Source organism: Chiloscyllium plagiosum, unplaced genomic scaffold (genome assembly GCF_037043375.1).
Source record: "Chiloscyllium plagiosum isolate Xiang-an unplaced genomic scaffold, Cpla_swu_hap1 HiC_scaffold_8, whole genome shotgun sequence".
NCBI classification, from domain to species: domain Eukaryota; kingdom Metazoa; phylum Chordata; class Chondrichthyes; order Orectolobiformes; family Hemiscylliidae; genus Chiloscyllium; species Chiloscyllium plagiosum.
In genome coordinates this window covers 32,455,361-32,480,649 of record NW_028270146.1, presented here as the reverse complement: position 1 = coordinate 32,480,649, position 25,289 = coordinate 32,455,361, and the positions used below count along the sequence as shown (strand labels likewise).

The window sequence follows — 25,289 nt, the reverse complement described above, 5'->3', positions numbered from 1 at the left end:
GGGTGGAGAAGAACCCGATCTCTTCTCTTCTCTTCTTGGCCTGCCCAGTGTATTTCCTGTAGAAAAACCTTTTCAACATCCTCACTTTCTATGCAAGAAAGAATATCTCGTTAGGTTGAGTGTCCAAAAACCCCCCCCGGGGCCTGTCGGGTTTGCGTAAGATTGTTATGGAACATATCCCGTTGGATTTTCTTAAAAGTATGGTACACCACAAAACTGAGAATTTCTATAAGACATGGCAGCCCTTTTTGGAATACCTGGACACAGATTTGTCTGCCACAACGATTGCGCTTTACAAGTCCAATATCCAGAGAGGGTGAACTGCGAACGGATGAATATGTGAAAATTAATGCTCTTGATATTCGAGAGTTAGTGTTTTGTTTTGCTGCATGTTATTATTATTTATTAGTTTGTTGTTAGGTATTATTTATTTAGTTAAGTAGTTAGTTGGAGTTTTTCTTATATTTTTTATATATATTTGTACGTGAGGGTGGTTTGGGTTTTTAAAATTTTTTTGTTTTTTTTGTATTGTTTTGAATTGTATTATATTTGTTGTAATATTTTAAAAATCTACTTTTCAATAAAATACATGTAAAAGGAAAGAAAATTGCAGGAAAAAGCCCAATAATAAAAAAACTGGTCACTTTAACTTCAGTGGTGGAGAAGATTCTTGAAACAATTAAATAAAGTTAGTGCAGAGGAACCTTGATTATCCGAATGACTTGGGTAGGGAGTATTTTGTTCGGATAATTGAATATTCGGATAATCAAATGCTGGATAACACAGTTTAGCCAAGCATCGGGACCTTGCGATCTTGTTCGGAATATCCAAAATTTGGATAATCGAATACTGGATAATCGAGGTTCCTCTGTGGTCATATGGAAACATTGGGTTGATTAGAAAGACCAGCATGGATTTCAAAAGGAGAAATGATGTTTAAACTAATTTAGATTAGATTAGATTCCCTACAGTGTGGGAACAAGCCCTTCAGCCCAACAAATCCACACCAACCCACCAAAGAGCAACCCACCCAGACTCATCTCCCTCTGACTAATGCTCCTAACACTATGGAAAAATTAGCCTGGCCAATCCACCTGACCTGCACATCTTCGGATTATGGGAAGAAACTAGAGCACTCTGGGAAACCTATGCAGACACTGGAAGAATGTGCAAACTCCACACAGACAGTCACCTGAGGCTGGAATCGAACCCGGGTCCCTGGCGCTGTGAGCCAGTAATGCGAACCACTGAGCCATCATGCCGCCCACTATGGGCAATGTATATTAGTGGTCTAGATCATAGTGTATAAAGAACAATTTCAAAGTTTGCAGATGAAATGATACTTAGAAAGGTTGTAACCTTCAGAGGTCAGTGTAGAACTGCAAAAGATCATTGAAACTTTGGGCAGAGTGGGCATACAGATGGCCGATGAAATTTTCCTAGTTGAATTTCCAGCAGTATACTCACTCGACTTTCGTCTCACTGTGCTGAATTTATCTGCACACTAATTGTGCTTTGTGCAAAGCAACAATCTTTCTTATATGGATATGCCTAGAGCCACTACTTAGATACAGGGATCAAAAATTAATTCAAACAAAGGAATTCAGGTATTTAAATTCTAACTGCGACATCTGGCAGATACTTCCTTTAAAAGTTCTATTTTAACTGATTGAAAGGTTATTCTCTGAATCTGACTTTAATTCTCAAAAGTTAGGAAGAAAATGAATGAACTATCATCGAGTTTGCAGATGATATGTGGGACAGCAAGTGGTGTGAACGACACCAAAACTCTTCAGAGGGAAATGGATAGGCTAAGGGACTGGACAGAAGTTTGAAAGATGGAAAATAATTTGGGAAAGTGTGAGCTTGTGCACTTTGGTGGGAACAATAGTGGAGCTGAATGTTTCTATGACAAATGATTGCTGGAAACTAGGAGTCCTTGTGCATAAATCACACACAGCCTTCACTGAAGCTGAGCAGGTAATAGAATCTCGACATGTGGACTCTAGCCATTCCATCCCATCAAATCCACACCAATCCTCCAAAGAGCATCCCAACCAGACCCACCCTCCCCACCCTATCCATGTAACCCTCCATTTCCAATGGCTAACTCATCTCGCCTGCTTATCCTTGGACACTATGGACAATTTAGCAAGTTCAGTCCACATGACCTGCACATCTTTGTGTTATTGAAGGAACTTAGAACATAGAACGTTATAGCGCAGTACAGGCCCTTTGGCCCTCGATGTTGCGCCAACCTGTGAAATTAATCTGATGCTCTCTAACCTACACCGTTCCATTATTATTCATATGTATGTCCAATGCCCAGTTAAATGCTCTTAACGGCAACGAGTCTACTACTGTAGCAGGCAGGCTGTTCCACGCCCCCAATACTGTCTGAGTAAAGAAACTATCCCTGATGTCTGTCCTAAATCTATTACCTCTCAATTTAATGCTATGTCCCTTCATGTTAGCCATCATCATCCGAGGAAAAAGGCTCTGACTGTTCACCCTATCTAACCCTCTGATTATCTTATACATTTTGATTAAGTCACCTCTCAACCTTCTTTTCTCCAATAAAAACAGCCTCGGTTCCCTCAGCCTTTCCTCGTAAGACCTGCCTTCCATACCAGCCAAATCTCCTCCTCTGAACCCTTTCCAAAGCTTCCACATCCTTCCTATAAAGCAGTGACCAGAACTGTATGCAATACACCATTTATGGCCTTACCAGTGTCTGGTACAGCTGAAGCATGACCTCGTGGCTCTGAAACACAATCCCCCTACCAATAAACGCCAACACACCATATGCCTTCTGAACAACCCTATCAACCTGGGTGGCAACTTGCAGGGATTTATGTACCTGGACACTGAGGTCTCTTTGTTCATCTACACTGCCAAGAATTTTACCATTAGCCCAGTGCTCTGCATTCCTGTTACTTCTTCTGAAGTGAACTACCTCACACTTTTCCACGTTAAACACTATTTGCAACTACTCAGCCCAGCTCTGCATCTTATCTATGTTCCTCTGTAACCGACAACATGCTTCAGCACTATCCACAACTCTGCCTACCATAGTGTCATCCACAGATTTACTAACCCATCCTTCTACGCCCACATCCAGATCATTTATAAAAATGACAAACAGCAGTGATCCCAAAACAGATCCTTATGGCACACTGGTAACTGAGCTCCAGGATGAACATTTCCCATCAACCACCACCTAGCCAATTTCTGATTCAAACTGCTTTATCACTTTCAATCCTGAAACTCCGTATTTTGTGCAATAGCCGACCATATCGAACCTTATCAAATACCTTATTGAATTCCATATACAGCACATCAACAGCTTTATCTTCATCCACCTGTTTTGTCGCCATCTCGAAGAACTCAATAAGGTTTGTGAGGCACGACCCATCCTTCACAAAACAAAGTTGACTATCCCTAACCAAATTATTCCTTTCCAAATGATTATAAATCCTATCTCTTATAACCTTTTCCAACACCTTACCCACAACCGAAGAAAGGCTCACTGGCCTATAATTACCAAGGTTGACCTAACTTGCCTTCTTAAATAAGGGAACAACATTTGTTATCCTCCAGTCTTCTGGCACTACTCCTGTTGACAATGATGACATAAAGATCAAAACCAAATGTTCTGTGATCTCTTTCCTGGATTCCCAGAGAATCCAAGGATAAATCCCATCTGGCTCAGGGGTCTTATCTATTTTCAGATCTTCCAAAATTGTCAACCGCAATCCCATCTAATCTAGTAGCCTGTATCTCCGTATTCTCACTAACATTGCCCTCTTCCAGTGTGAATACTGATGAAAAATATTCATTAAGCGCTTCCCCTATGTCCTCAGATTCCACACACAATTTCCCACTACTGTCCTTGATTGGCCCTAATCTTACTCTAGTCATTCTTTTATTCCTGATATACCTATAGAAGGCCTTAGGATTTCCCTTGATCCTATCCACCAACAACTTCTCATGTCCTCGCTTGGCTCTTCTTAGCCCTCTGTTTAGATCTTTTCTGGCTAACTTATAACTCCAAAGCCCTCTAACTGAGCCTTCACACCTCATCCTCGCATAATCCTTTGTCTTACTCTTGACAAGAGCTTGAACTTCTTTAGTAAACCATGGCTCCCTCTCTCAATAACTACCTCTCTGCCTGATAGGTATATTTTTATCCAGGACCTGCAGTAGCTGATATTTCAATAAGCTCTACATTTCAAGTGCATCCATCCCCTGCAGTTTCCTTCCCCATCCTATGCAACCTAAATCTTGCCTAATTGCATCATAATTGCCTTTCCCCCAGTTATACCTCTTTCTCTGTGGTATATACCTATCCCTGCCCATTGCTGATGTAAACATAACCAAATTGTGGTCACTATTGCCACAGTCCTCACCTACCTCCAAAACTAACACCTGGCCGGGTTCATTCCCCCGTACCAAATCCAATATGGCAGTGCCCTTGTTGGCCTGTCTACATATTGTGTCAGAAAACCCTCCTGCACACATTGACAAAACTGACCCATCTAAACTATTTGAATGATAGAATCTGCAACAACCAGTCCTGTCTCTCCCCTAGCCATGTCTCTGAAATGGCCACAACATTGAAATTGCAAGTTCACCCACCTTATTCCAGATTCTCCTGGCATTGAAGTACACACATTTCAAACCAACATCCTGAACGCCGGGCATTCTCGCATCCCCCTGCAGCATGAGTTTAAACCCCCCCCCCCCCCCCCCCCATTAGCAAATTTACCCCCCAGGATATTGGTACCCTTTTGGTTCAGGTGAAAACAATCCTGTTTTTAGAGATCCCACCTTCCCCAGAAAGAGCTCCAAATATCCAAGAATCCAAAACCCTCCCTCCTGCACCATCCCTGCAGCCACATGTTCAGCTCCACACTCTCCCTGATCCTCGCTTCACTAGCACGTGGCACAGGCAACAAACCAGAGATAACAACTCGGTTTGTTCTCGCTCTAAGCTTCCACCCTAGCTCCTGGAATTTCTGCCTGAGATCCCCACCTTGCTTCTTACCTATGTCGTTGGTGCCAATGTGGACCATGACTTGGGGCTGCTTCCCCTCCCTGTCAAGGATCCCAAAAGTACGATCAGAGACATCATGAACCCTGGCACCTGGGAGTCAACACACCAATCGTGAGTCTCTCTCCTTCCCAGAAAACCACCTATCTGTCCCCCTAACTGTGGAGTTCCCAATGAATGAAGTTCTGCTCCTCTTCCCCCTTCTCCTCTGAACAACAGGGACGGACTCTACACCAGAGACCTGTGTCCCATTGCTTACCCCTGATAAGTCATCCCCCAACAGTGGTATACTTGTTGTTGAGGGAAACCACTACAGGAGATCCCTGCGCCTCCTGCCGGTTCCCTTTCCTACCCCTGATGGTAACCCATCCACCTTCTTCATGTGGCTGTGGAGTAACTACCCCCCTCTCAATAACCCCCTCTGGAAGCTGGAGCACCCAGAGGAAACCCATCAGGGACAGGGAGAATATGCAAACTCCACACAGTCACCCAAGGGTGGAATTGAACCAGGGTCTCTAGTGCTGTGGGGCAGCAGTGCTAACCACTGAGCCACCGTGTTGCCTGCAAGACAGGGCAATAGGGAAGACAAATGGAACATTAACCTTGATTTCAGAAGGAGGGGAGGTTTCCCTTAAATTATAGAAGGCAGTGCTCAACCATAGCTGCAATACTGTGAACGAGTTTGGTTCCCTTCTTTAAGAAACGATATATTGGCAGTCTGGAGTAGATTTACTATGCTGATAGAATCTATCCTGTGGGTGGAGTTGAGTAGCATGGATCTTTAATCATTGAAGTTTTAAAGAATGAGAGGTGACCTTATTGAAATTTACACGATTCTTGTCGGACTTGACAGGGTAAGATGCAGAAAGATTGTTTTCCTTTGTGAGAGAGTCTAGCACCATAGGGTCCAATAACTTCAGAGTAAGGGTCTATATAAAACAGAAAACAGAAAATAGAAGAAACGTCTTCTCTGTGGATAGTGTATTTGGAGAATTCTTTACCCCAGAGGGCTATGGAGATAGGGTCTTTAAGTTACTTAAAACTAAGATATTCAGATTTTTAATCTGTAAGGGAATCCAGGATTATGGGAGAAAAGGCAGGAAAGTGAAGTTGAGGATTTTCAGATAAACCATGATCCCATTGAATTGTGAAGCAGACTCACTGGGCTGAATGGCCTACCTCTGGTCCTATGTCATATGGTCTAAATACAATACAGAGAACTGTAAGGTGATGCATTTTGATAGGAATAACATAGGATGTCAATTTTATAAAAAGGGGAATGATTCTAAAAGGCAAGAAGGAGGACCTGAATATATAAAGATGATAGGATAAGTGCAGAGAGCAGTTTATAAAGTGTATCCTGGGGTTTATCAGAGTACAATAGCATAGAGTATAAGTGCAAAGAAATTGTGCTGGACTTGTACGCAGCACTAGTTAGACCTTAGATGGAGAGTTGTGTGCATTTGAGTGCCACAGCATTAGAGAGAGAGTACATAAGAGATTTGCAAGAATGTTTCCAGGGATACAAAATTTCAGTTATGAGGACATATTGGAAAGGTTAGGACCATTCCCCTTAGAAGGAAGGAGGCAAAGAGGGGACCTGCTTAATGCTTTCAAAATCTGGACAGCATAGCACAAATTTGCTCCTCATTGGAAAAGAATCAAGAGCAAGAGGTCACAGATTTAAAGCCATTTGCAAAAAAAAGCAAATATGATGTGGGCAAAAACCTTTTGTGCTCAATGATTTGTTCTGAATGCACTGCCTTGGAAGTATGTTAGAAGGCAATTCAGTTGTACATTCAAGAGACATTGGATCATCATTTAAATGGAAATAATATGCGAGGACATGCAAAAAAGGCAAGAGAATGTCACTGATGCTCATTTGGAGAACCGTTGCAGATGTGATGGGCCGAATGATCTCCTCCTGCCCTAATACTGTGATTCTGAGTCATCATCCACTTATTGCCTGTAAAGCAATATTACAATTACATGCAAAGATTGTCAAGGTTAATAATTCATGTGTCTAGGACATTATTTACTGTGCAGTGACTTAGTACAGTAATTTGCTTCTAAACAATACTTGTGTAATCATAAAAATGATTTTGTTTGTTCTTGCACCTAAATTTTGATTTTTCAATATTATTCTTTTTGCACAGATTAGTAATGTAGAAAAACTGCTTATCTACTGCTATTTACTGTAAATAAGCAGCGAACAGGGTAAAACTGAAAATATTACATTGTTAGTTCATAAGAATGTTGCAACATTTCCATAATGTAAAGAAAATTCTGACATAATCTAATTTACATATGCAGCCAGTGGATATTATCCATTAGATATTGGTGATGAGCTTTCTTCTTAAATTGCTACAGTCTACCTGGTGTAGGTACATTCTACTATGTTAAGAGAGGGAGTGCCAAGCAACAGTGAAATAAGAGCAATGTAGTTCCATGCCAGGGTGATGTGTGACTTGAGGGGGTTCTTGTGAATGCTGCTTAATGTCGTGAATTTGGAAAGTGCTTTTGAAGGAAGAATCAAAAACAGAAGTTGCTGGAAGATCTCAGCTGGCAGCATCTTTGGAGAGAAATCAGAGTTAAGGTTTTAGGTCAAATGACCCTTCCTCAGAACACTTTTGAGGAGGCTTGGTTAGTTGTTGCAGCATGTCCTATACAAAGGACACATGGTTGCCATTGTGCACTAGTTGTGTATCAATCAAGCAAGCAACTTTATCCTGGATGATGCAAGTGAAAATATTCCATCATAGACATAAGTTATGCCTTATGGACAGACTTTGGAGCCAGGAGGTGTGTTAGAATTCCTAGCCTCTGACATGTTCTTGTAGCTGTAGTATTTATACTGATGGTTCAGTTAGTTTCTGATTAATGATCAATTCCAGAATGATGTGGATGGATTCAGCAATGCTAACGCTATTGAGGGGGAAACAGGGGAGAAATAGTTAGGTTTTCTTGGAGATGATATTATACTTGTGTCTCTCGCATGTTACTTGCATCTCATAAATCAAAATGTGAATGTTGTCCAAACCTTGCTGCAGATGGACACTGTCTGCTTCAATATCTGAAGTGTCATTCAGAGTACTGAACACTGCAATCCCTAATAAACATCCCCACATCTGACTCAAGGATGGAGGGAAGAGCCTAGGACATTATGCTGAGGAGCACCTGCAGCCATGTCCTACAACTGGATTGATTCACTTCCAATATTTACAACCATTTTCTTTTGTGGTAGGTATGCCTCCAATCAATGAAGAACTTTTTCCAGATTCCCATTTGGCATTTGCTTGACTTTGACACTACACTCAATCAAGTGCTGTCAAGGACAGTCACTTTCACCTCAACTCTTGAATTAATCTAGATTGTCTATGTTAGGATCAAGGCTATGATGAGGTCAAGTGCTGAGTTGTCTGAAGGAACCCAATCTGAGCACCAATAAGCAAATTGTTTAAGAGCCATTTGATAGCACTGTTGCCTAATATTTGCCAATAATTGGGAATAGATTGTTGGGGTGTGAATTGGTCATAGTTGGATTTGCCTTCATTTTGTGGATGGGAATGTCTAGACAATTCTCACAATGCTAGGTAGCTGCCAGTGTTGTTGCTATACAGGAACAGTTTGTCTCCGGTTGCTGCTGGTTTTGGACAAGAGGTTTTCAGTACTCCTGCTGGAATATTGTCAGGCTTCCTATGCTTTGCTGTTTTTGGTGCTTTCAATCATTTCTTGATGTCTCAAGGAAGAAAATTGAATTTGCTAAAGATTGACAAATCTGATGATGGGGAACTCAGGCTGAGAATAAGAACGATCACCCATTTGACAACTCTGGCTGCAGATGGTTGCAAATGTTTCAGCTGTCCTTTGTACTGACCTGCCGGGCTCCCCTGTCATTGAGGAGGATAGAGATATTTGTGGAACTGCCTTTTCTGTTAGTTGTTTAATTGTTCACCATTATTCACAGCTGGATGTAGCAGGGTTCCAAAACGTTAATCAGGTTAATGAATTTTTGGTTGGTTTGCTCTGCTTTTGCATGCTACTTCTGAGTTGCATGCATGTAGCCCTATCAGTTTACCAGTTTAGCACCTCATTTTTAGGCATATGGTTTTGCTCTCCTCACTGAGCAAGTGTTGATCCTCTGGCATTGTGGTAATGATAGAGTGAGGGATCCCCTGGATTCTTAATTTAAAAATTGCAGTCAAATAGAATTCTGCTGTTGTTGATGTCGCATTGTGCCTCATGGATATCAGATTTTGAACTGTTAAATCTGTTCTGAATCTATTCCATTTAGAACTAACTAGAAAAATGTGACAATTCAGTCTTCACTACTATTCTAGCATGACACTATATAAACAAAGTAAATTATTGCATTTTTGAAGTATGTTTGCAGAGTTTATCTTGGCTATAATGGCAGTCTTGCTTCTAAATTAAGTACTACATCATTGTATGTGTAATAAATTAATCGCTTAGGCAAGATAGAAGGTATCAAATTAATGGAGATCAGAGCTGGAAATGTGTTGCTGGAAAAGCGCAGCAGGTCAGGCAGCATCCAGGGAACAGGAGAATCGACGTTTCGGGCAATAAGCCCTTCTTCAGGAAGGGCTTATGCCCGAAACGTCGATTCTCCTGTTCCCTGGATGCTGCCTGACCTGCTGCGCTTTTCCAGCAACACATTTCCAGCGGTATCAAATTAATGACATTTTAAATGTACACATTTAACGTTTTGGCTTTTTCAAGTGTTTGTATCCATCTTATTTTAATTGGAAATTCTGTTACCAGGTACATGTTCCTGACCTGATTCCAGCACTTTCAATAGCTGAACAGAGAGCTGCCACTTCTTTAAAATGGAGAATACATGAAAAGCTATTGTTGACGTTTTCCTGTCTGCCACAAGTCATTTCAAGCGATCAGATATACTACAAGTTCTTACCAATAATGTTTAGAATAATGACAACAAATGTAAGATCTATCTCTAGTTTAATTTTTAAGCATTTTAAAATTATGTGCAAGCTGAGTAACTAGATGTATTAATATGCCTATTTGAAGAGTAATATTCTTCCAATTTGCTTGAGTTTGTTTTGTAACTATACATGAAGCATAATTCCTAAGTAGTGTACAATTCATTCTATCTTGTTTAAATCAGCAAAGCATTCAGTTTTTGAAATTATCCAGTCAAATCATGTTACTGATACATATTGTTACAAATTTACATGTAGCCTCCAACTTAATGTATAAAAAGCTAACATAACTTTTATATCCCATTCTGAAAATTAGATTCACATTTTACTTTATAGAGTCTGTAATTATTTTAACAAGTAGATTAATTATTCCTGCCTGCAAATATCATTTAAATCTCCAATATATACTTCACATATCTAATTTGAAATGAGGTATCAAATTATTTCTATTTTTTTCTGTTGTCTAAGTCTAGGCTCTGGCATCAATTCTATGATTTGGAGTGTAAAAACAGCATGCATTCCTGTTGTCTTCTCTATTTATGTCTGCGATATTTATATTTACTATTTTTAGCTTGCTTCATTTATATATGAAGATATTAGACCATTCTTAAAACATGTCATTGGTGTGACCACTGAAATTATTGGCTTGGAATTTCCAAAGACTAGTTGTTATTTCAGTATTGATGGGAGTTACACATGGAGTCCCTGCATCGTTGTCATTGTAACAGACTCAGAAATTGCCCAGGAAATTGAAGATTATCTGGGTAATTCTGCTATGTCTGGATCCTTCCGGAAGTATCCTTTTTAAATCTGACAATTCAGAGAGTCCAATGAAACTAAGTAAATAGTTGGTCAGGAAAAGTTAGACTATTAAATACTTGGTCTACCATGAAACTGACTTTGAGTTGTACATCTCTATGACTTTATGACACACACCCCTCAACCATTTACATACCTCCACCACTTCCCATTACCTGACCCAACATTTCCGCTACTGGATCTGATCCTCCGTTCCTGTTTTGCACTTGTTCCCATTCACCCCCTCAAGACCCTAAATTCACCCTTTTTCACTCTCACTACACTTGACCACCTGCTGTTCACCCATCAGGTCCCAAATTTCCTTTACCCTGTGGAATATGCCCTTGTCCACTCCTCCTCTGACCCCTGATGGGCCTGTTTCTCCCACCTACTCTGATCTCCCATAATAATGCATCACTTACTTGGCTACCCATACCCCACTCACTTGGCATCCTGCCCCTACCCATATGGTTTCCTGTCCACTATTCTTCTCTCAACCCCCATCCAAAACCTGGCACTCTGTCCCCTTACTCATCTGTAACCCTACCCTCCTGGCACCCTAATCTCTCACCTTCCTTTTGTACTTGCCATTTGACAACAGCCATCAAAGTGGTTGTCTGCGATTCTGGACTTTTAAATTTCAGAATACAGCAGCTGACTGCTGTGAAAAGCGAGTGTGCTCTCCCCATCAGTAGCAAACTTTATTAAAGAGTGTCTATGTGCCTTTGATGTCAATAGATTGTTAAATGACTGTTTTGAAGATAATTCTAATTCTGATAACACTAAAGTTCAAGTTGGGATTTATTATTATTATTTAGAATGTCCTCCCAGTCCAAAGAGCCTCAGCCAGAACCCTTTGTGTATTTGTTCGTTACAATCGTAAACAGGAGCAAAGACAGGAAATATGCAGTAAACTCGTTGAACGTAAGTATTCTTCAAAAAGCAAAGTTGTAATGTAAATTGTAGTCTCTGTGGGCTTGCTCCCACAAAACTAAGTATATACATCCCAGTGTAATGCACCGCAAACTACAAATCTTTCTATTCCAATGCACTATCTCAGTAAAAAAGAACAAAGATTCTGTATTTATATAACATCTTGACGATCTTGAAGTGTTTCAAAGCCCTTTACAGTCAATCAAGGAACTCTGAAGTGTATCTGTAATTATAATGTAGGAAATATGGCAGCCAGTGTTTGCATGGCAATCTATTACAGACTGGAGTGAATTAATAATCGATCAATCTGTTTCACTGATGGATAAATATCATAGAAAAACCAGTAGTCCTTCTGCTTTTCTTTAAGTAGTGCTATTGATTTATTTTATTATCATCCAAGGGGCTGGCTGGGCTTCCTTTTAACTTTTTTCTGAAAAACAACATCTTCCTCAATATTGGTGAGAATTGTCAGCTAGATTATGCATTAAAATTTCTAGAGTGGGACTTGAATTCAGAACCTTTTAACCCAAAAGCAATGACTGCTAGCACTGACACATTTTTAATGATGTAAAATCTTTTAAACCATTAGACTTGCTATAAATGCTGAACAAAAGTTGCATAGTGCAAGTGAATAGCATAAACACAGTGAAAATTACTTACAGGTTAACTTCTGTATTCATTGTTAGGGAACCAGAACTACAGAACAGTTGAAATAAACTCCAGTCCCAGTATTTTTATTGATGTGCAAAAGTAGTTCTTGTTTGCTGATGAGAAACCTGATCGGTTGCATAGTGCAATTGGGTTAAAAATTCATTTGGATGATATGGTATCTTTTCAACTCCTATTAGCTTAATCATCACATCAGTAACATTCATAACTAAACAAAGAGAGATAAAGGCCAGCAAATGTGACATGCTGGGGAGACTGGTGAAATAACATGGGAAGGCATCAAGGATTGCCTGATATTTCCCTGTTGCCATACCATTTTATAAGTGGTTAGGAAATATATCAAATTAGTTCCCTCGGAGATGTGAGCCACTTCTTCCCGCTATGCTGGGATAAAACCCTGTGAAATCTGGCATGAGATAACTCTCCTTTTTGGATACAGATGAGTCTCTGGTGGCAATGGTTATTCCCGTGCCAAATGCACCTCAGATAAATTGACAATCTTCAAACAATTCCCAACACTTCCCTCCCCTTTCAGTACCACCACCACCTGATTGCTGGGTCTTGTCTATAGTACCAATACTTTTTTTGAGGACATCTGGCCACTGAGACCTTTCTCTGAAGCTGTAAATTCAGCTTCAGCCATGACCAACTAGCAGCTCATCAGAGTAAGTCCCATCACCAGCCAAATCCAGGGTGGGGGATGGTTCCCTCTGCATTCAGACCAGGTATCAAGAATTTTGCACAGCCATAAAATTTAGCCCAAGATCTTGTGTTTCTGTAATCGGCATCTGGCTTTCGGCACTACGGGGCATTCCATTCAGTGCACTTCACTATATAATGAAAGGCAGTATGCCCTGTTAATTATCTTTCCTAGAATCCCTGTAGTGTGGAAACAGGCTATTTGGCACATCCAGTCCACCCTCTGAAAAGCACCCCACCCAGACCCTTTCCCCTACCTTATCCCTGTAACCCTGCATTTCCCATGACTAATCCATCTAGCCTGGACACTATGGGCAATTTAGCATGGCCAATCCACCTCACCTGCACATCTTTGTACTCCTAGATAAAAACATGAACCTGCCTTTTGAATAAAGTAATTGATCATTGCCTTCAAATAGTAAGATTGATTGCATAACACTTTGTCAAGTGTTGCAAATTAACTGCAATTAGGGCATAATTGGAAGGTCCAGTTGCATTGTTCTAGTCAGACTTAAGAAAAACAACATTTTCAAATCCTTTTCAACTTTGAACTGCAATCCAAACACCAAAACAGTAATGAATGGATTAAATGATTTAAAGACGTACTAAATATCTAACATATCTTGCAATGTTAGGATAAGAAATGCAGTAGTGTAGTGGTAATGTCACTGGACTAGTAATCCAGAACTCGAGGCCAAGGTTCTGGGTGCATTAACATGATAGACCACACATATTATTTCTGCAAGGTTGGTTTGAACAGGTTGTGTGTCCAAAATTTGTTTTGTCTGTCATCAGTACACAAACACTCAGTGCTGATTTGATAAGAGATTACTTCTTCACAAGCTGTAACTTAAAAAAAATCAAAGTTGTTGAAATAGCAAATGATAATTATGATTAACAAATCCATACCTTTCATTATTTTCTGAATAAAGGTTTGCCTGTAGCTGACATTAGATTAATGACCTGTACTTACACTATTTATTCTTCCCACCTCTTAAACAAAGATGTTGCATTGACTACGCTTCAGTCTCCTCAAGTAATTTGTAATCTAAAGGGTATTAGGAAATATTGTTACCAGAACTACTGCTAACTCCTTTTCAGACTTGATTCTGAAAGTCAAAATATGCTTTTATTTATTTTGTTCTGTTAATTTTTTTCAGAATCAAACTCGTTTTTCTAAATAATTTAGTTATATCAAAAGAAGGTAGCATATGTCAGGTATATACAGCAGAGATCGAGTGAATCCGTAGAAGAGTGTAAAGGCAGTGGGAGTAAATTTAAGAGGGAAATCAGAAGGGAAGAAAGGGGCCATGAGATTGCTTTGGTAAATAGGGTTAAGGAGAATCAAAAGGGATTTTGTAAATACTGTAAGGACAAAAGGGTAACTAGGGAGAGAATAGGGCCCTTCAGAGATCAGCAAGACAGCATGTGTATGGAACCGCAGGAGATGGGGGAGATAATAAATGAGTATTTTGCATCAGTGTTTATTGTGGAGAAGGACATGGAAGATATAGAATGTAGGGAAAATAGATGGTGACATCTTAAAAAATGGCCGTATTACTGAGGAGATGGTGTCTTAAAGCATATTAAGGTGAATAAATCCCCAAGACCTGATCAGATGTACCCTAGAACTCTGTGGGAAGCGAGGGAAGTGATTGCTGGACCCCTTGCTGACATATATGGATCATCGGCAGTCACAGGTGATCTGCTGGAAGACTGGGGATTGGCGAACGCAGTGCCACTATTTAAGAAAGGTGGTAAGGAGAACCAGGGAACTGCAGAATGGTGAGCCTGACATTGGTGGTGAGCAAGTTGTTGGAGAGAATCTTGAGGCACAGCATTTACAAATTTAGATAGGCAAGGACTGAGTAAGGATAGTCAGCATGACTTTTTGTGTGGGAAACCATGTCTTACTAACTTGATTGAGTTTTCTGAAGAAGTAACAAAGAGGATTGATGACAGCAGAGGGGTGGTCATGATCTGTATGGACTTCCCCAAAGGCGTTCACATTGGTTCCTCATGGTTGAGTGGTTCGCAAGGTTAGATCACATGGAATACAGGGAGAACTTGTGGGCGGCACGGTGGCACAGTGGTTAGCACTGCTGCCTCGCAGCGCCAGAGACCCGGGTTCAATTCCCGCCTCAGGCGACTGACTGTGTGGAGTTTGCACGTTCTCCCCGTGTCTCCGGGTGCTCCGGTTTCCTCCCACAGTCCAAAGATGTGCAGGTCAGGTGAATTGGCCATGCTAAATTGCCCGTAGTGTTAGGTAAGGGGTAAATGTAGGGGTATGGGTGGGTTACGCTTCGGCGGGTCGGTGTGGACTTGTTGGGCCGAAGGGCCTGTTTCCACACTGTAAAGTAATCTAATCTAATCTAATCTAAAACTAGCCATTTGGATACAAAACTGGCTCAAAGGCAGGAGACAGAAGCTGGTGGTGGAGGGTTGCTTTTCAGACTGGAGGCCTGTGACCAGTGGTATGCCACAAGGATCGGTGCTGGGTCCACTACTTTTCATCATTCATATAAATGATTTGGATGTGAATATAGAAGGAATGGTTAGTACATTTGCAGATGATACCAAAATAGGAAGTGTAGTGGTCAGTGAAGAAGGTTACCTCAGTGTACAGTGGGATCTTCATCAGTTAGACCAATTGGCTGAGGAGTGACAATTGGAGTTTAATTTAGATAAATGTGAGGTGCTGCACTTTGGAAAGCCAAATCAGGACAGGACTTATACACTTAATGGTATGGTCCTTAGGTGTGTTGCTGAATAAAGAGACCTTAAAGAGCAGGTACATAGTACCTTGAAAGTAGAATCGCATGTAGATAGGATAGTGAAGAAGGTGTTTGGTATGCTTTCCTTTACTGGTCAGTGCATAGAGAATAGGAGTCAGGAGGTCATGTTGCAGCTTTACAGGACATTAGTTAGGCCATTTTTGGAATGTTGTGCGCAATTCTGATCTCCCAGATGTAGGAAGGATGTTGTGAAACTTAAAAGGGTCCAGAAAAGATTTACAAGGATGTTGCTAGGGTTGGAGGGTTTAGCTATAGGGAGAGGCAGAATAGGCTGGGGCTATTTTCCCTGGAGGGTCGGGGGCTGAGGAGTGACCTTATAGAGGTTTATAGAATTGTGAGGGGCATGGATAGGATAAATAGACAAAGTCATTTCCATGGGGTGGGGGAGTCCAGAACTGGAGGGCATAGGTTTAAGGTGAGAGGGGAAAGATATAAAAGAGACCTAAGAGGCAACTTTTTAATGCAGAGGGTGGTGTGTATATGGAATGAGCTGCCAGAGGAAGTGGTGGAGGCTGGTACAATTACAACATTTAAAAGGCATCTGGATGGATATATGAATAGGAAGGATTTGGAGGGATGTGGGCCGGGTGTTGGCAGGTGGGACTAGATTAGGTTGGGACATCTTGTCGGCATGGACAAGTTGGACCGAAGGGTCTGTTTCCATGCTGTACATCTCTATGACTCTAAATATCCTTATCTTTGACTGTTTGCCTCAGTTAACCCAGGCTTATTGTAAATAAGAAATCATTGCACTTCACTTCTTAACATAACATCAAACAGTGCTTCCTTCTCATGGACAGAGAACCAGTGCAGCCACGATGAGCTGAATTGCCTCCTTCTATGCTACAGCAATTCAATGCTTCCATGTTGGAAATGAAACATCTTCTACTAACTAATTTTAAACATCCAAAGAAAGATTTCTGTACCTTAAATTATTTTTATCTAAGTATATCTTGAGATACTTACAATTACCCATTCTTTCTACCCCTGCTGTTAAGATTTATCTCCAATGTTTAGTAGTCTTTAATAAACATTTGCCATGTCCTTTCTCATCTTTGCCTGCATGAGTTTTGTTTTTAATACAATTTTTAGAAAAATCTTACATTCTAAAACTGATTGAAATTGTCATTGCAATGAACCTTGTATCATCTTGTGTTCTCCTACAAATGTTTTAACCAGAAATGTTAAGTCATCTAAACCTTCATGTTGCAATATCTGTTGATAATTATTAATGCCTCTTGGCCTTCACTATTGCTTTGGCTGTTTTGTGAATTCATATAACTATCATTCAACATTGGTTTTGTCCATGGGTTGTACTGGGTCTTTGAAGTTTGTTAGTTTTTGTTTGAGAGTGTTGGTGGGTTTGTGTGCTACTAGGATTCTGAGGGGTCTTAGTAGTCTGGCTGTAAATAATAGTGCGCAGATTCCTCAAGAACAAACCACGACAAGCAGACCAAACACAGCCAGAAACCCTAAACACCTTACCATACATCAAAGAAGTTTCAGAAATGACAGCCAGACTACTAAGACCCCTCGGAATCCTAGTAACACACAAACCCACCAACACTCTCAAACAAAAACTAACAAACTTAAAAGACCCAGTGGACAAAACCAATGTCATCTACAAAATTCCATGCAAGGACTGCCACAAACACTATGCAGGACAAACAGGAAGAAAGTTAGCTACCAGGATACACGAACACCAGCTAGCCACAAAAAGACACAACCCTCTTTCCCTCGTAGCCCTACACACGGATGAAAAAAATCCACCATTTCGACTGGGACAACACATCTATCCTGGGACAGGCTAAGCAAAGACATGCCAGAGAATTCCTAGAGGCCTGGCACTCCAACCACAACGCCATAAACAAACGCATAGATCTAGATGCCATCTATCAACCCCTCAGAAAACAAACAGGAAATGACATCACCACAAAAAGCCCAGGAACCCCACCCAGGAGAAAGATATAAATAGAAAGCAGGAGACAACAGCTTCGCTTCACTTGGAGGTTGCCACTGATGATGTTACCTTGCCAGATAATGAAACATCTGGATATCAAACCTACAGCTCAGTGAGCAAACCTACACCCTAAACCTCAACCTGAGCTACAAACCTTCACAAACCTTGCAAGTATCATTCAACTACCAACAATATTGTTGTCTGCAATCTTTCCAATCATCAATCTGATTAATAATTTGTCTAATATTTATTTTTTCTTATTTCTCACTTCTGTCTATTTTCTGTTTTCTCATCATTTTTGCCATCCATCTTAGAATACTCATCCCTTCTTATCCCCCCCACAGCCATTCTTCACTTGTGTCGAGAATAAGTTATTGTGAATTCTAGCATCTTACCTCAACAAAACAAGGAAGAGAAGGTATGCCTGTCAGTTATGATGACTACAGGTTACTGTTAACAACACATTTTTTAGCAATTTGCAGCAGCACACAAAAAAGGCCCTGCATCAGTAATTAAAAAAGGGAATTCCTGTGCTATTGACAATTGGTTGAAAATATCTCAGCCTGTTTTAGTTCATCTATCCAGAAGTACAATGTGGTTCTCCGTTTCAGCTTTTAAATGTGTACTCCAGTATATTCCAAAGTCTTCAAGTCTGCTACTCTAGCTAGATTATGGTTTCTGAATCATAGCATTATGGTTTCAAGCCCAACTGCATTTCTATACTGGCATTGAACTATAATAAATGAGAGTGAACTTTTGTATCAGGTCAATTATTGACTTAATCGATGGAACATAATAGACCAAATGGTGAAAGAACAGGACTGTTCACTTTTTTTCCTTGCCAATCATTTATACGTTACTCAAAAAAGCACATTAGTAATCATTTTCTTCATGGGAATTTGCTTTGCACTAATTGGCTGTGTATACAGTTGAAAAGTGATTAATAAGCTGTGAAATTATTAGTTGCCATTAATCAGTTGTGAGATGTTTTGGGTTGTCCTGAGGATTCGTCTGTATGATTATAATAAATATATTTTTTAGATTTAGGTGTCTTCTTAAGTTAACTGCCCAAAGGCAGATGTAAGTCTGAATGCCACTATCTCCAGAATGGTTAAGGTAGGAAGGGCGTCTTGAATCCACCCCAGCCAGAACAGGGATGGAATCACGTGTTGTTGGCACCAATTTAATCTGCATCATCTGATCAACTCCCCAGGGAGGCTAGGTTGCAATGACAATGTATGTTTTTAAAGCATGCTGTAATCCAGACCAACCAATAAAGGTGGTAGAGGCTCCAATTTCTTTCTGTCACATGGCTAACCAAGAATTCTCCTTATCTTATTAGCTGTCATTGGCATATATTGGAAGGGTTTATAGGTTGACAGTCAACCAGTTTGGCCAAGTTGTGAACACGTCATGGTTGACTATCAAGTCCTGGAGTGTCAAGCCTGAAGTTTCTGACTCAAGCATAGGGATGCTCCCACTGCATCGTGAGACAACGTCTTCTTGAGAATACAGAGCTTAATTTCAAAATTGCAGATAATGAAAGAGTTTTGATGTGTTTTGAACTGAGAGGAGAAAGAATGTTGAGAGGACATTTGACTGTGTGAGGTGATATATTTTGGTCAGAAGTATGAAGAGAGGCAATATAAAATACATGTTGCGATTGTATAGAGGTGTACAAATCATTGAAGGTGCCAAGAGTTGAGAGTGTAGTGCTGGAAAAGCACAGCAGGTCAGGCAGCATCTGAAAAGCAGGAGAATCGACATTTTGGGCCTAAGCCCTTCATCAGGAATCAGCAAACTGAAGGAGCCAAAGCAAGTTGAGAAAGTGCTGCAAAAGACATTTGGAAATTTGGGTTTTATAAATGGAGGCATAGGACTAAGTTTTCCCAGCCACTGAATGTCTGGACATTGGCAAGAAAGTTAGGATCATTGTGAGAGATTGGGAATCTCCTTACTGCAAATGTAAAAAGTCCCATTTTACAATAAGATGTTGAAAGGCAAGGTAAGATTCTTGCTCGTGAGTGGTAAGAGGTTTATTTGCGTGCATTAGCATCCTAATTATTGTATAATCTTTCCTTATTGATATGTAGTTTCCCATTCTCCTACTAATTGGTTAGAAATTAGAAAGCAACAATTCCTGACATGAATGTCTAAGTGGTTCCAGTTTGCTGCTGATTCTTCAGGTACCCCTCTCCTTGGATACTAGGCACCAACATCTCAGGGCATGTTCCATGGACTGCGACTGCACACACACAGTGTCCTCCAGGCCATCTAAGTTCCCATTAGCAAAGCAAGGTACCAATTTCCTGCTATCTGACGTATCAAAAGAAATTGACAGGAATTGTGCAGGGCAGCTGCAGGCTGCCAGTGCTTAACCGGATGCATGGCAGGCTTCAAAAATGGTACTGGTGCCAAGAATCGCAGAAGGCTTGCTGTGGCCAGTACTTCTGACTGTGACGAGTGAGACAATAGGATGAGTGAATTCCATTGCCAAATTTGCAATTGACACAAAAACAGGTGGGAAAGCAAGTGGGAAGAATAAACCAAAGAGTAAAAGAATATAGACAGTTAAATGGGTGGACTAAAATTTAGCAGATGGAATATAATGTGGTAAAATGTGAGGATATGTACTTTACAGAGGAACTGATTATAATTCAAATGTAGAAACACTCCAGAAAGCTGAACAACAGAAGGATTTGGAAGCTGTTGTCTACAAATGACAAAAGCTAGCATCCAAAATAGGGAAGGCAAATGGAATGTTGACCTTGATTTCAAAGAAAACGGAGTATAAAAGTAGATAGATTTTGCTAAAATTATACAAGCGACTAGTCAGATCACAGCTGAAATACTGAGAAGAGTTTTGGGCTTCTTCTCCAAGGAAAGATATGTTGTTTATGGAGGTGATCCAGATAGGTTGCAGTCAACCGATACGAGGTATGGTGGGACTGTCTTTTGAGAAGAAATTGAGTAGATTTGGCCTGTACGCATTTGACCATATAAGAATGACTGAAAAGTACAAGAGTCTTCATGAACTTCACATGGTAGACACAGAAGGGTTGTTTTCCCTCGTGGGAGTGTCTAGAACCTGAGGGCATAATCTCAATAAGAATGTTGTCATTTATGACAGATGCTTTAAGAAGCAGGAGTAGGCCATTCAGCCCCTCAAACCCCACCATTCAATGTGACCTACCTCCATATTCTTGTCTTTGGCCTATACCCCTTCATATCACTTCTTTTACAGGGTTGTGTATCTGTCGAGATCCTTACCACAGAGGGTTAATGAGGCTGATTTTGTAGTTGACAAGCAGGATCCTTTAAGAACACAGCAAGCCAGGCACCATCAAGAGGTGAAGAAGTCACCGTTTCAGGTGTAACCCTTCTTCAGGGCAAAGGACTGGTTGCCTGGCTTGCTGTGTTCTTCCAGCCTCCTGCATGTCTACCTTGAATTACAGCTGTTTTTTTTTTGTCTCTAACTGAGGCTGATTGCATGGCTGAAAGGGACATTTTTTATAATTGGTAAGGGATTCAAGAGTTATGTGGAAAAAGAAGAAAAGTGGAGTTGACAATAATTAAATCAGCCATGATCTTGTTGACTGGAGCAGACTCGATGGGCATGAATGGCCATGTCTGCTCCTATATCTTATGGTCTTGGTCATAGGGCCATGGTGCCTGGTAATGAGGGACACTTGAGATGATAGCGTGAGAACGCCTGCTTGGGCTAAATAATCTCTGCCGATCTTGTTAACCTACTGAAAACAAAAATTATGATGCATCCTTATGAAAGTTTCAGTTTGGCATCAACTGAAATATTGTGTTCAATTCTGGACCCTGCACTTCAAGAAGGATGTGAAGGTTTTGGGGAAGCGGTTCAAGGATGCTCAGGATGAGTAAATTCAGTTATGTAGATAGATTAGAGAAGCTGATGTGTTCCCCTTAGAGAAGATTGAGTAATTTGTTTGATGTGGAGCTGCTGGTGTTGGACTGGAGTGGACAAAGTTAAAAATCACAGAACACCAGGCTACTCCCAGCTACCTGATGAAGGATCGGCGCTCCGAAAGCCTGTACTTCCAAATGTATCTATTGGACTATAACCTGGTGTTGCGTGATTTTTTAACTTCAAAAAACATGGAATGGGTACCTAACCAGAGTAGATAGAAACAGTTCCCTTTGATTCCTGGGTCAAGAATTAGATTAGGTGATTGGAAAAAGAACAAAAAGCAACATGGTGAAAAACAATTTTATGTAATAAGTAGCATCGGCAATGCATTGTAGGAAGTAAAGCATAAGTTTCTTGCAGCTTTCCTCAAATCTGACCTTTTCTATTGGAGGTCAATTTCGTGACCACCAACACTTTCAATGTCTCTTTTGTCTTTTAAAAACCACATTTAGACATAGTACATGTCCAGCACACTGTACAGTTTAATTGTAATCTCTGACTTGCATTCCAGTTTGGAATTTATCTATCAATTAGTTGGCTTTTTATTGTCTCACATTGAATAAAAGTATCTATCATCTAGTCACCTAACATTGCTAGGTCTCTCTTAGCTTATCCCTTGCTATTTAAATGCCATTCACTGATAGTGTGTATGGCATTCTTTATCCACCAATGGGAAGTATATTTAACTTGTCCCCATTAAATTTTGTTAGTTATTAATCTACTCATGTACCTACTTTGTCCAACTCATTCATTCAGTTCTCAACTATTTTACTGATTTCATTGCTGGTATCTGATGATACTAGTTTAGTATCATCAGATAACTTGACCACTTCGTATTGAGTTTCTGAGCCCAAATTATATGTACAAGTGAGAACTTTCACTAATCCCAATAGCAAGCTATTGGCATTTCCTCATGCTTGTCACTGTCTCCCACTTCAGTGAAACTCCGTAATGAGTAATTATTCTTTCCTACCCTTCCACTAGTATCTTACCTCTTCACAATGATCAGGTTTGGATTTGACCAACAATGCTTTTTGGAAGTTTTTTCATAGTGATAATCTTTTGGATGCCTTCACATTCTTTGTTGTGTGCCCTCTCAGCCTGCATGCAGGGCTCCCATCTCATTCAGTGATTTTACTTGTGGAATATCTATTTTGGGTGAGTTGACGATTATCACTCAAGCTTACTTTTGTGAAAACATTGGAGGAAGCAATTGTTAGGATTAAAAGAAACGTATTCCAAAGCTTTGATTACACCTGCATTTTTGTGCGTCCATTCTTCGTCTGATAGTCCCAATACTGTTTTAGTACTGATTTATTATATTTAGCCTTCACTGCTTTTGTTGCTATGTAATTATTAACTTCACTTTTTGTTTTTTGCATATCTAAATGACATTTATTTTGTAGATTAGAGGTATATTCTGCAGCTGATTAATCCATTACTCTATACGTTTGAGCACATTTAGTGCATGATTATAATGTGTACCTTTTAATTTATAATTGAATATACAAGTGACTCTTTATGTCTCTCTCAAATTAATGTGAAACTCCTTACCTGAAAAATTCTGTTTTATGTGAAGTAGGTGCAGGAATTCATCTCATCTTAGGTGTTTGATATTTGACTTTAGAGAGGTGATGGCATAGTGGTATTATTGCTAAACTGTTACTCCAGATACCCAGATGACGTCCTGGGGACCTGAGTTCAAATCCTGCCACAGCAGATGGTGCAATTTGAATTCAATAAAAATATGGAATTAAGAATCAAAAGAGAGCCATGAATCCATTGTTGATTGTTGGGAAAATCTATTTGGTTCACTAATGCCGTTTAGGGAAGGAAACTGCCATTCTTTCCTGGTCTGGCCTACACGTGATTTTAGACCCAAAAAGCCAATGTTGATTCTTAAATTGCCCTCTGGGAAATTAGGGGTGGAGAGGAAATGCTACCTCTTCTTATATTGTTATTATTATGCCAGAAGTGCTATTTGCATTAGTGTTAAATGGGCATCAGAAGATTTTTCCCCATCAATCAGTTAAAACTGAGGGTTGAGCAGATAACCTAATGCTTCTGTTTAGCCTAACTCTTGCTGTGGGTCATTAGTTGCATTATTGGCTTTACTTCCTAGTTCTGAGTTGCTGGACTCAAGGCCCAATACAGTACTCAAACATTAAAATTAGGGCTGACACTCTTGTGCTCAGGGAGTGAGGCATCATTGCTGCACTGCGAGATGTGACATTTTATAATGAGAAACTAAACGCTTGCTCCAGAGATAGAATTCCATCATTGTGGAATCAGGCCATTCAGCCCATCAAGTTCACACTGACTCTCTGAAGAGCATCCAGACCCAACCCCTCACCATATCCATGTAACCCTGCATTCCCATGGCTGATCAACCTAGCATGTACATCGATGGACACTAAGGGAAATTTAACATTGCCAATCCAACTAGCCAGCGCATCTTTGAGCTGTGGGAAGAAACCTACAAAGACACTGGGAGAATGTGCAAACTCCACAGGATTGACTGGAATTGAACTGGGGTGCCTGGCACTGTGAAGCAGCAGTGTTAACCACTGAACCATTGTGTGGCCCCATTTTCCTTCTCAGAATCGCAAGAGATTCCATGCCACTACTTTGCAGCAGAGCATAGGACTTTTCCCCAGTTCCTGGCCATTAGGTATTTGTCAAATAATACAGGCGCACAATCTTTTATCCGAAATTCTGAAATCCGGAAAGCTCCAAAATCCAAAGTTCTCTCATGAAGGTTTTTTCTGCATAACGAGATTGTTTGGCGTACGAACAGGTGACCCAACTCCGCACCTATTTGACCCATGTCACTCAGATGCGACGTGGCAGCGTGGCCCAGCACTGGCAGGCATCAATTGTGTCTCAGTGCTCGTACTAGTCACACGTGGGTTTGCTGTTCAGTCATTTTTAAAATTTCACCGTGAAAATGCCATTATTCCAAAATATAAAATTATGAATCCCGAAAAACAACTGACCCTGAGGATTTCGGAAAAAGGACTGTGTAACTGTATTACAAAAATAGATTTTATGGTCATTATCTTAGTGCCATTCCTGCAAACTTACTGTGCACAAATTGGTGGCCACGGATCCTACATAGTAGCAGTGACTGCATTTTAAAAATGCATTATTCTTTGGAGATGGACTTTGACAGAGTCATTTTGCTGTTCAATGTTTATCACATGCTAGTAAATTCACCCCCTCATTCTTTTGTCTCTTATGAACCTTCAGCACAAATTTTACTTTCTACTCCTGTGGTAGACTAACACCTTAAGAGGCAATTATTCTAATTATAAATTCACAAAATTTGCTGTAGAATGTGTTATGACTTTGTTATTTTTAATCATTATTGAAAGAGGCATAGTAAAATTATTAGTAAAGGCTTCGACAGAACATTTTCCTTAATTGATATTTTGAAAAATTATTAAACATTCATACCTGCAACTATCACAGAAAAATTGGA

At 40.2% G+C, this 25,289-nt stretch overlaps 1 protein-coding gene across 5 annotated transcripts in view; it reads left to right on the top strand.

The window, feature by feature from the left end:
* The window catches only part of ppp4r4 (protein phosphatase 4, regulatory subunit 4), a 186,495-nt gene that overhangs the window by 122,927 nt on the left and 38,279 nt on the right, over nucleotides 1-25,289 (top strand). For all 5 annotated transcript variants that reach the window (XM_087989669.1, XM_043697169.2, XM_043697170.2 and 2 more), the window contains 2 exons: nucleotides 9,836-10,015; nucleotides 11,631-11,736. In XM_087989669.1, the coding sequence (XP_087845795.1) occupies nucleotides 9,836-10,015; nucleotides 11,631-11,736 (286 nt within the window). The remainder of the gene's footprint in view (nucleotides 1-9,835; nucleotides 10,016-11,630; nucleotides 11,737-25,289) is intronic.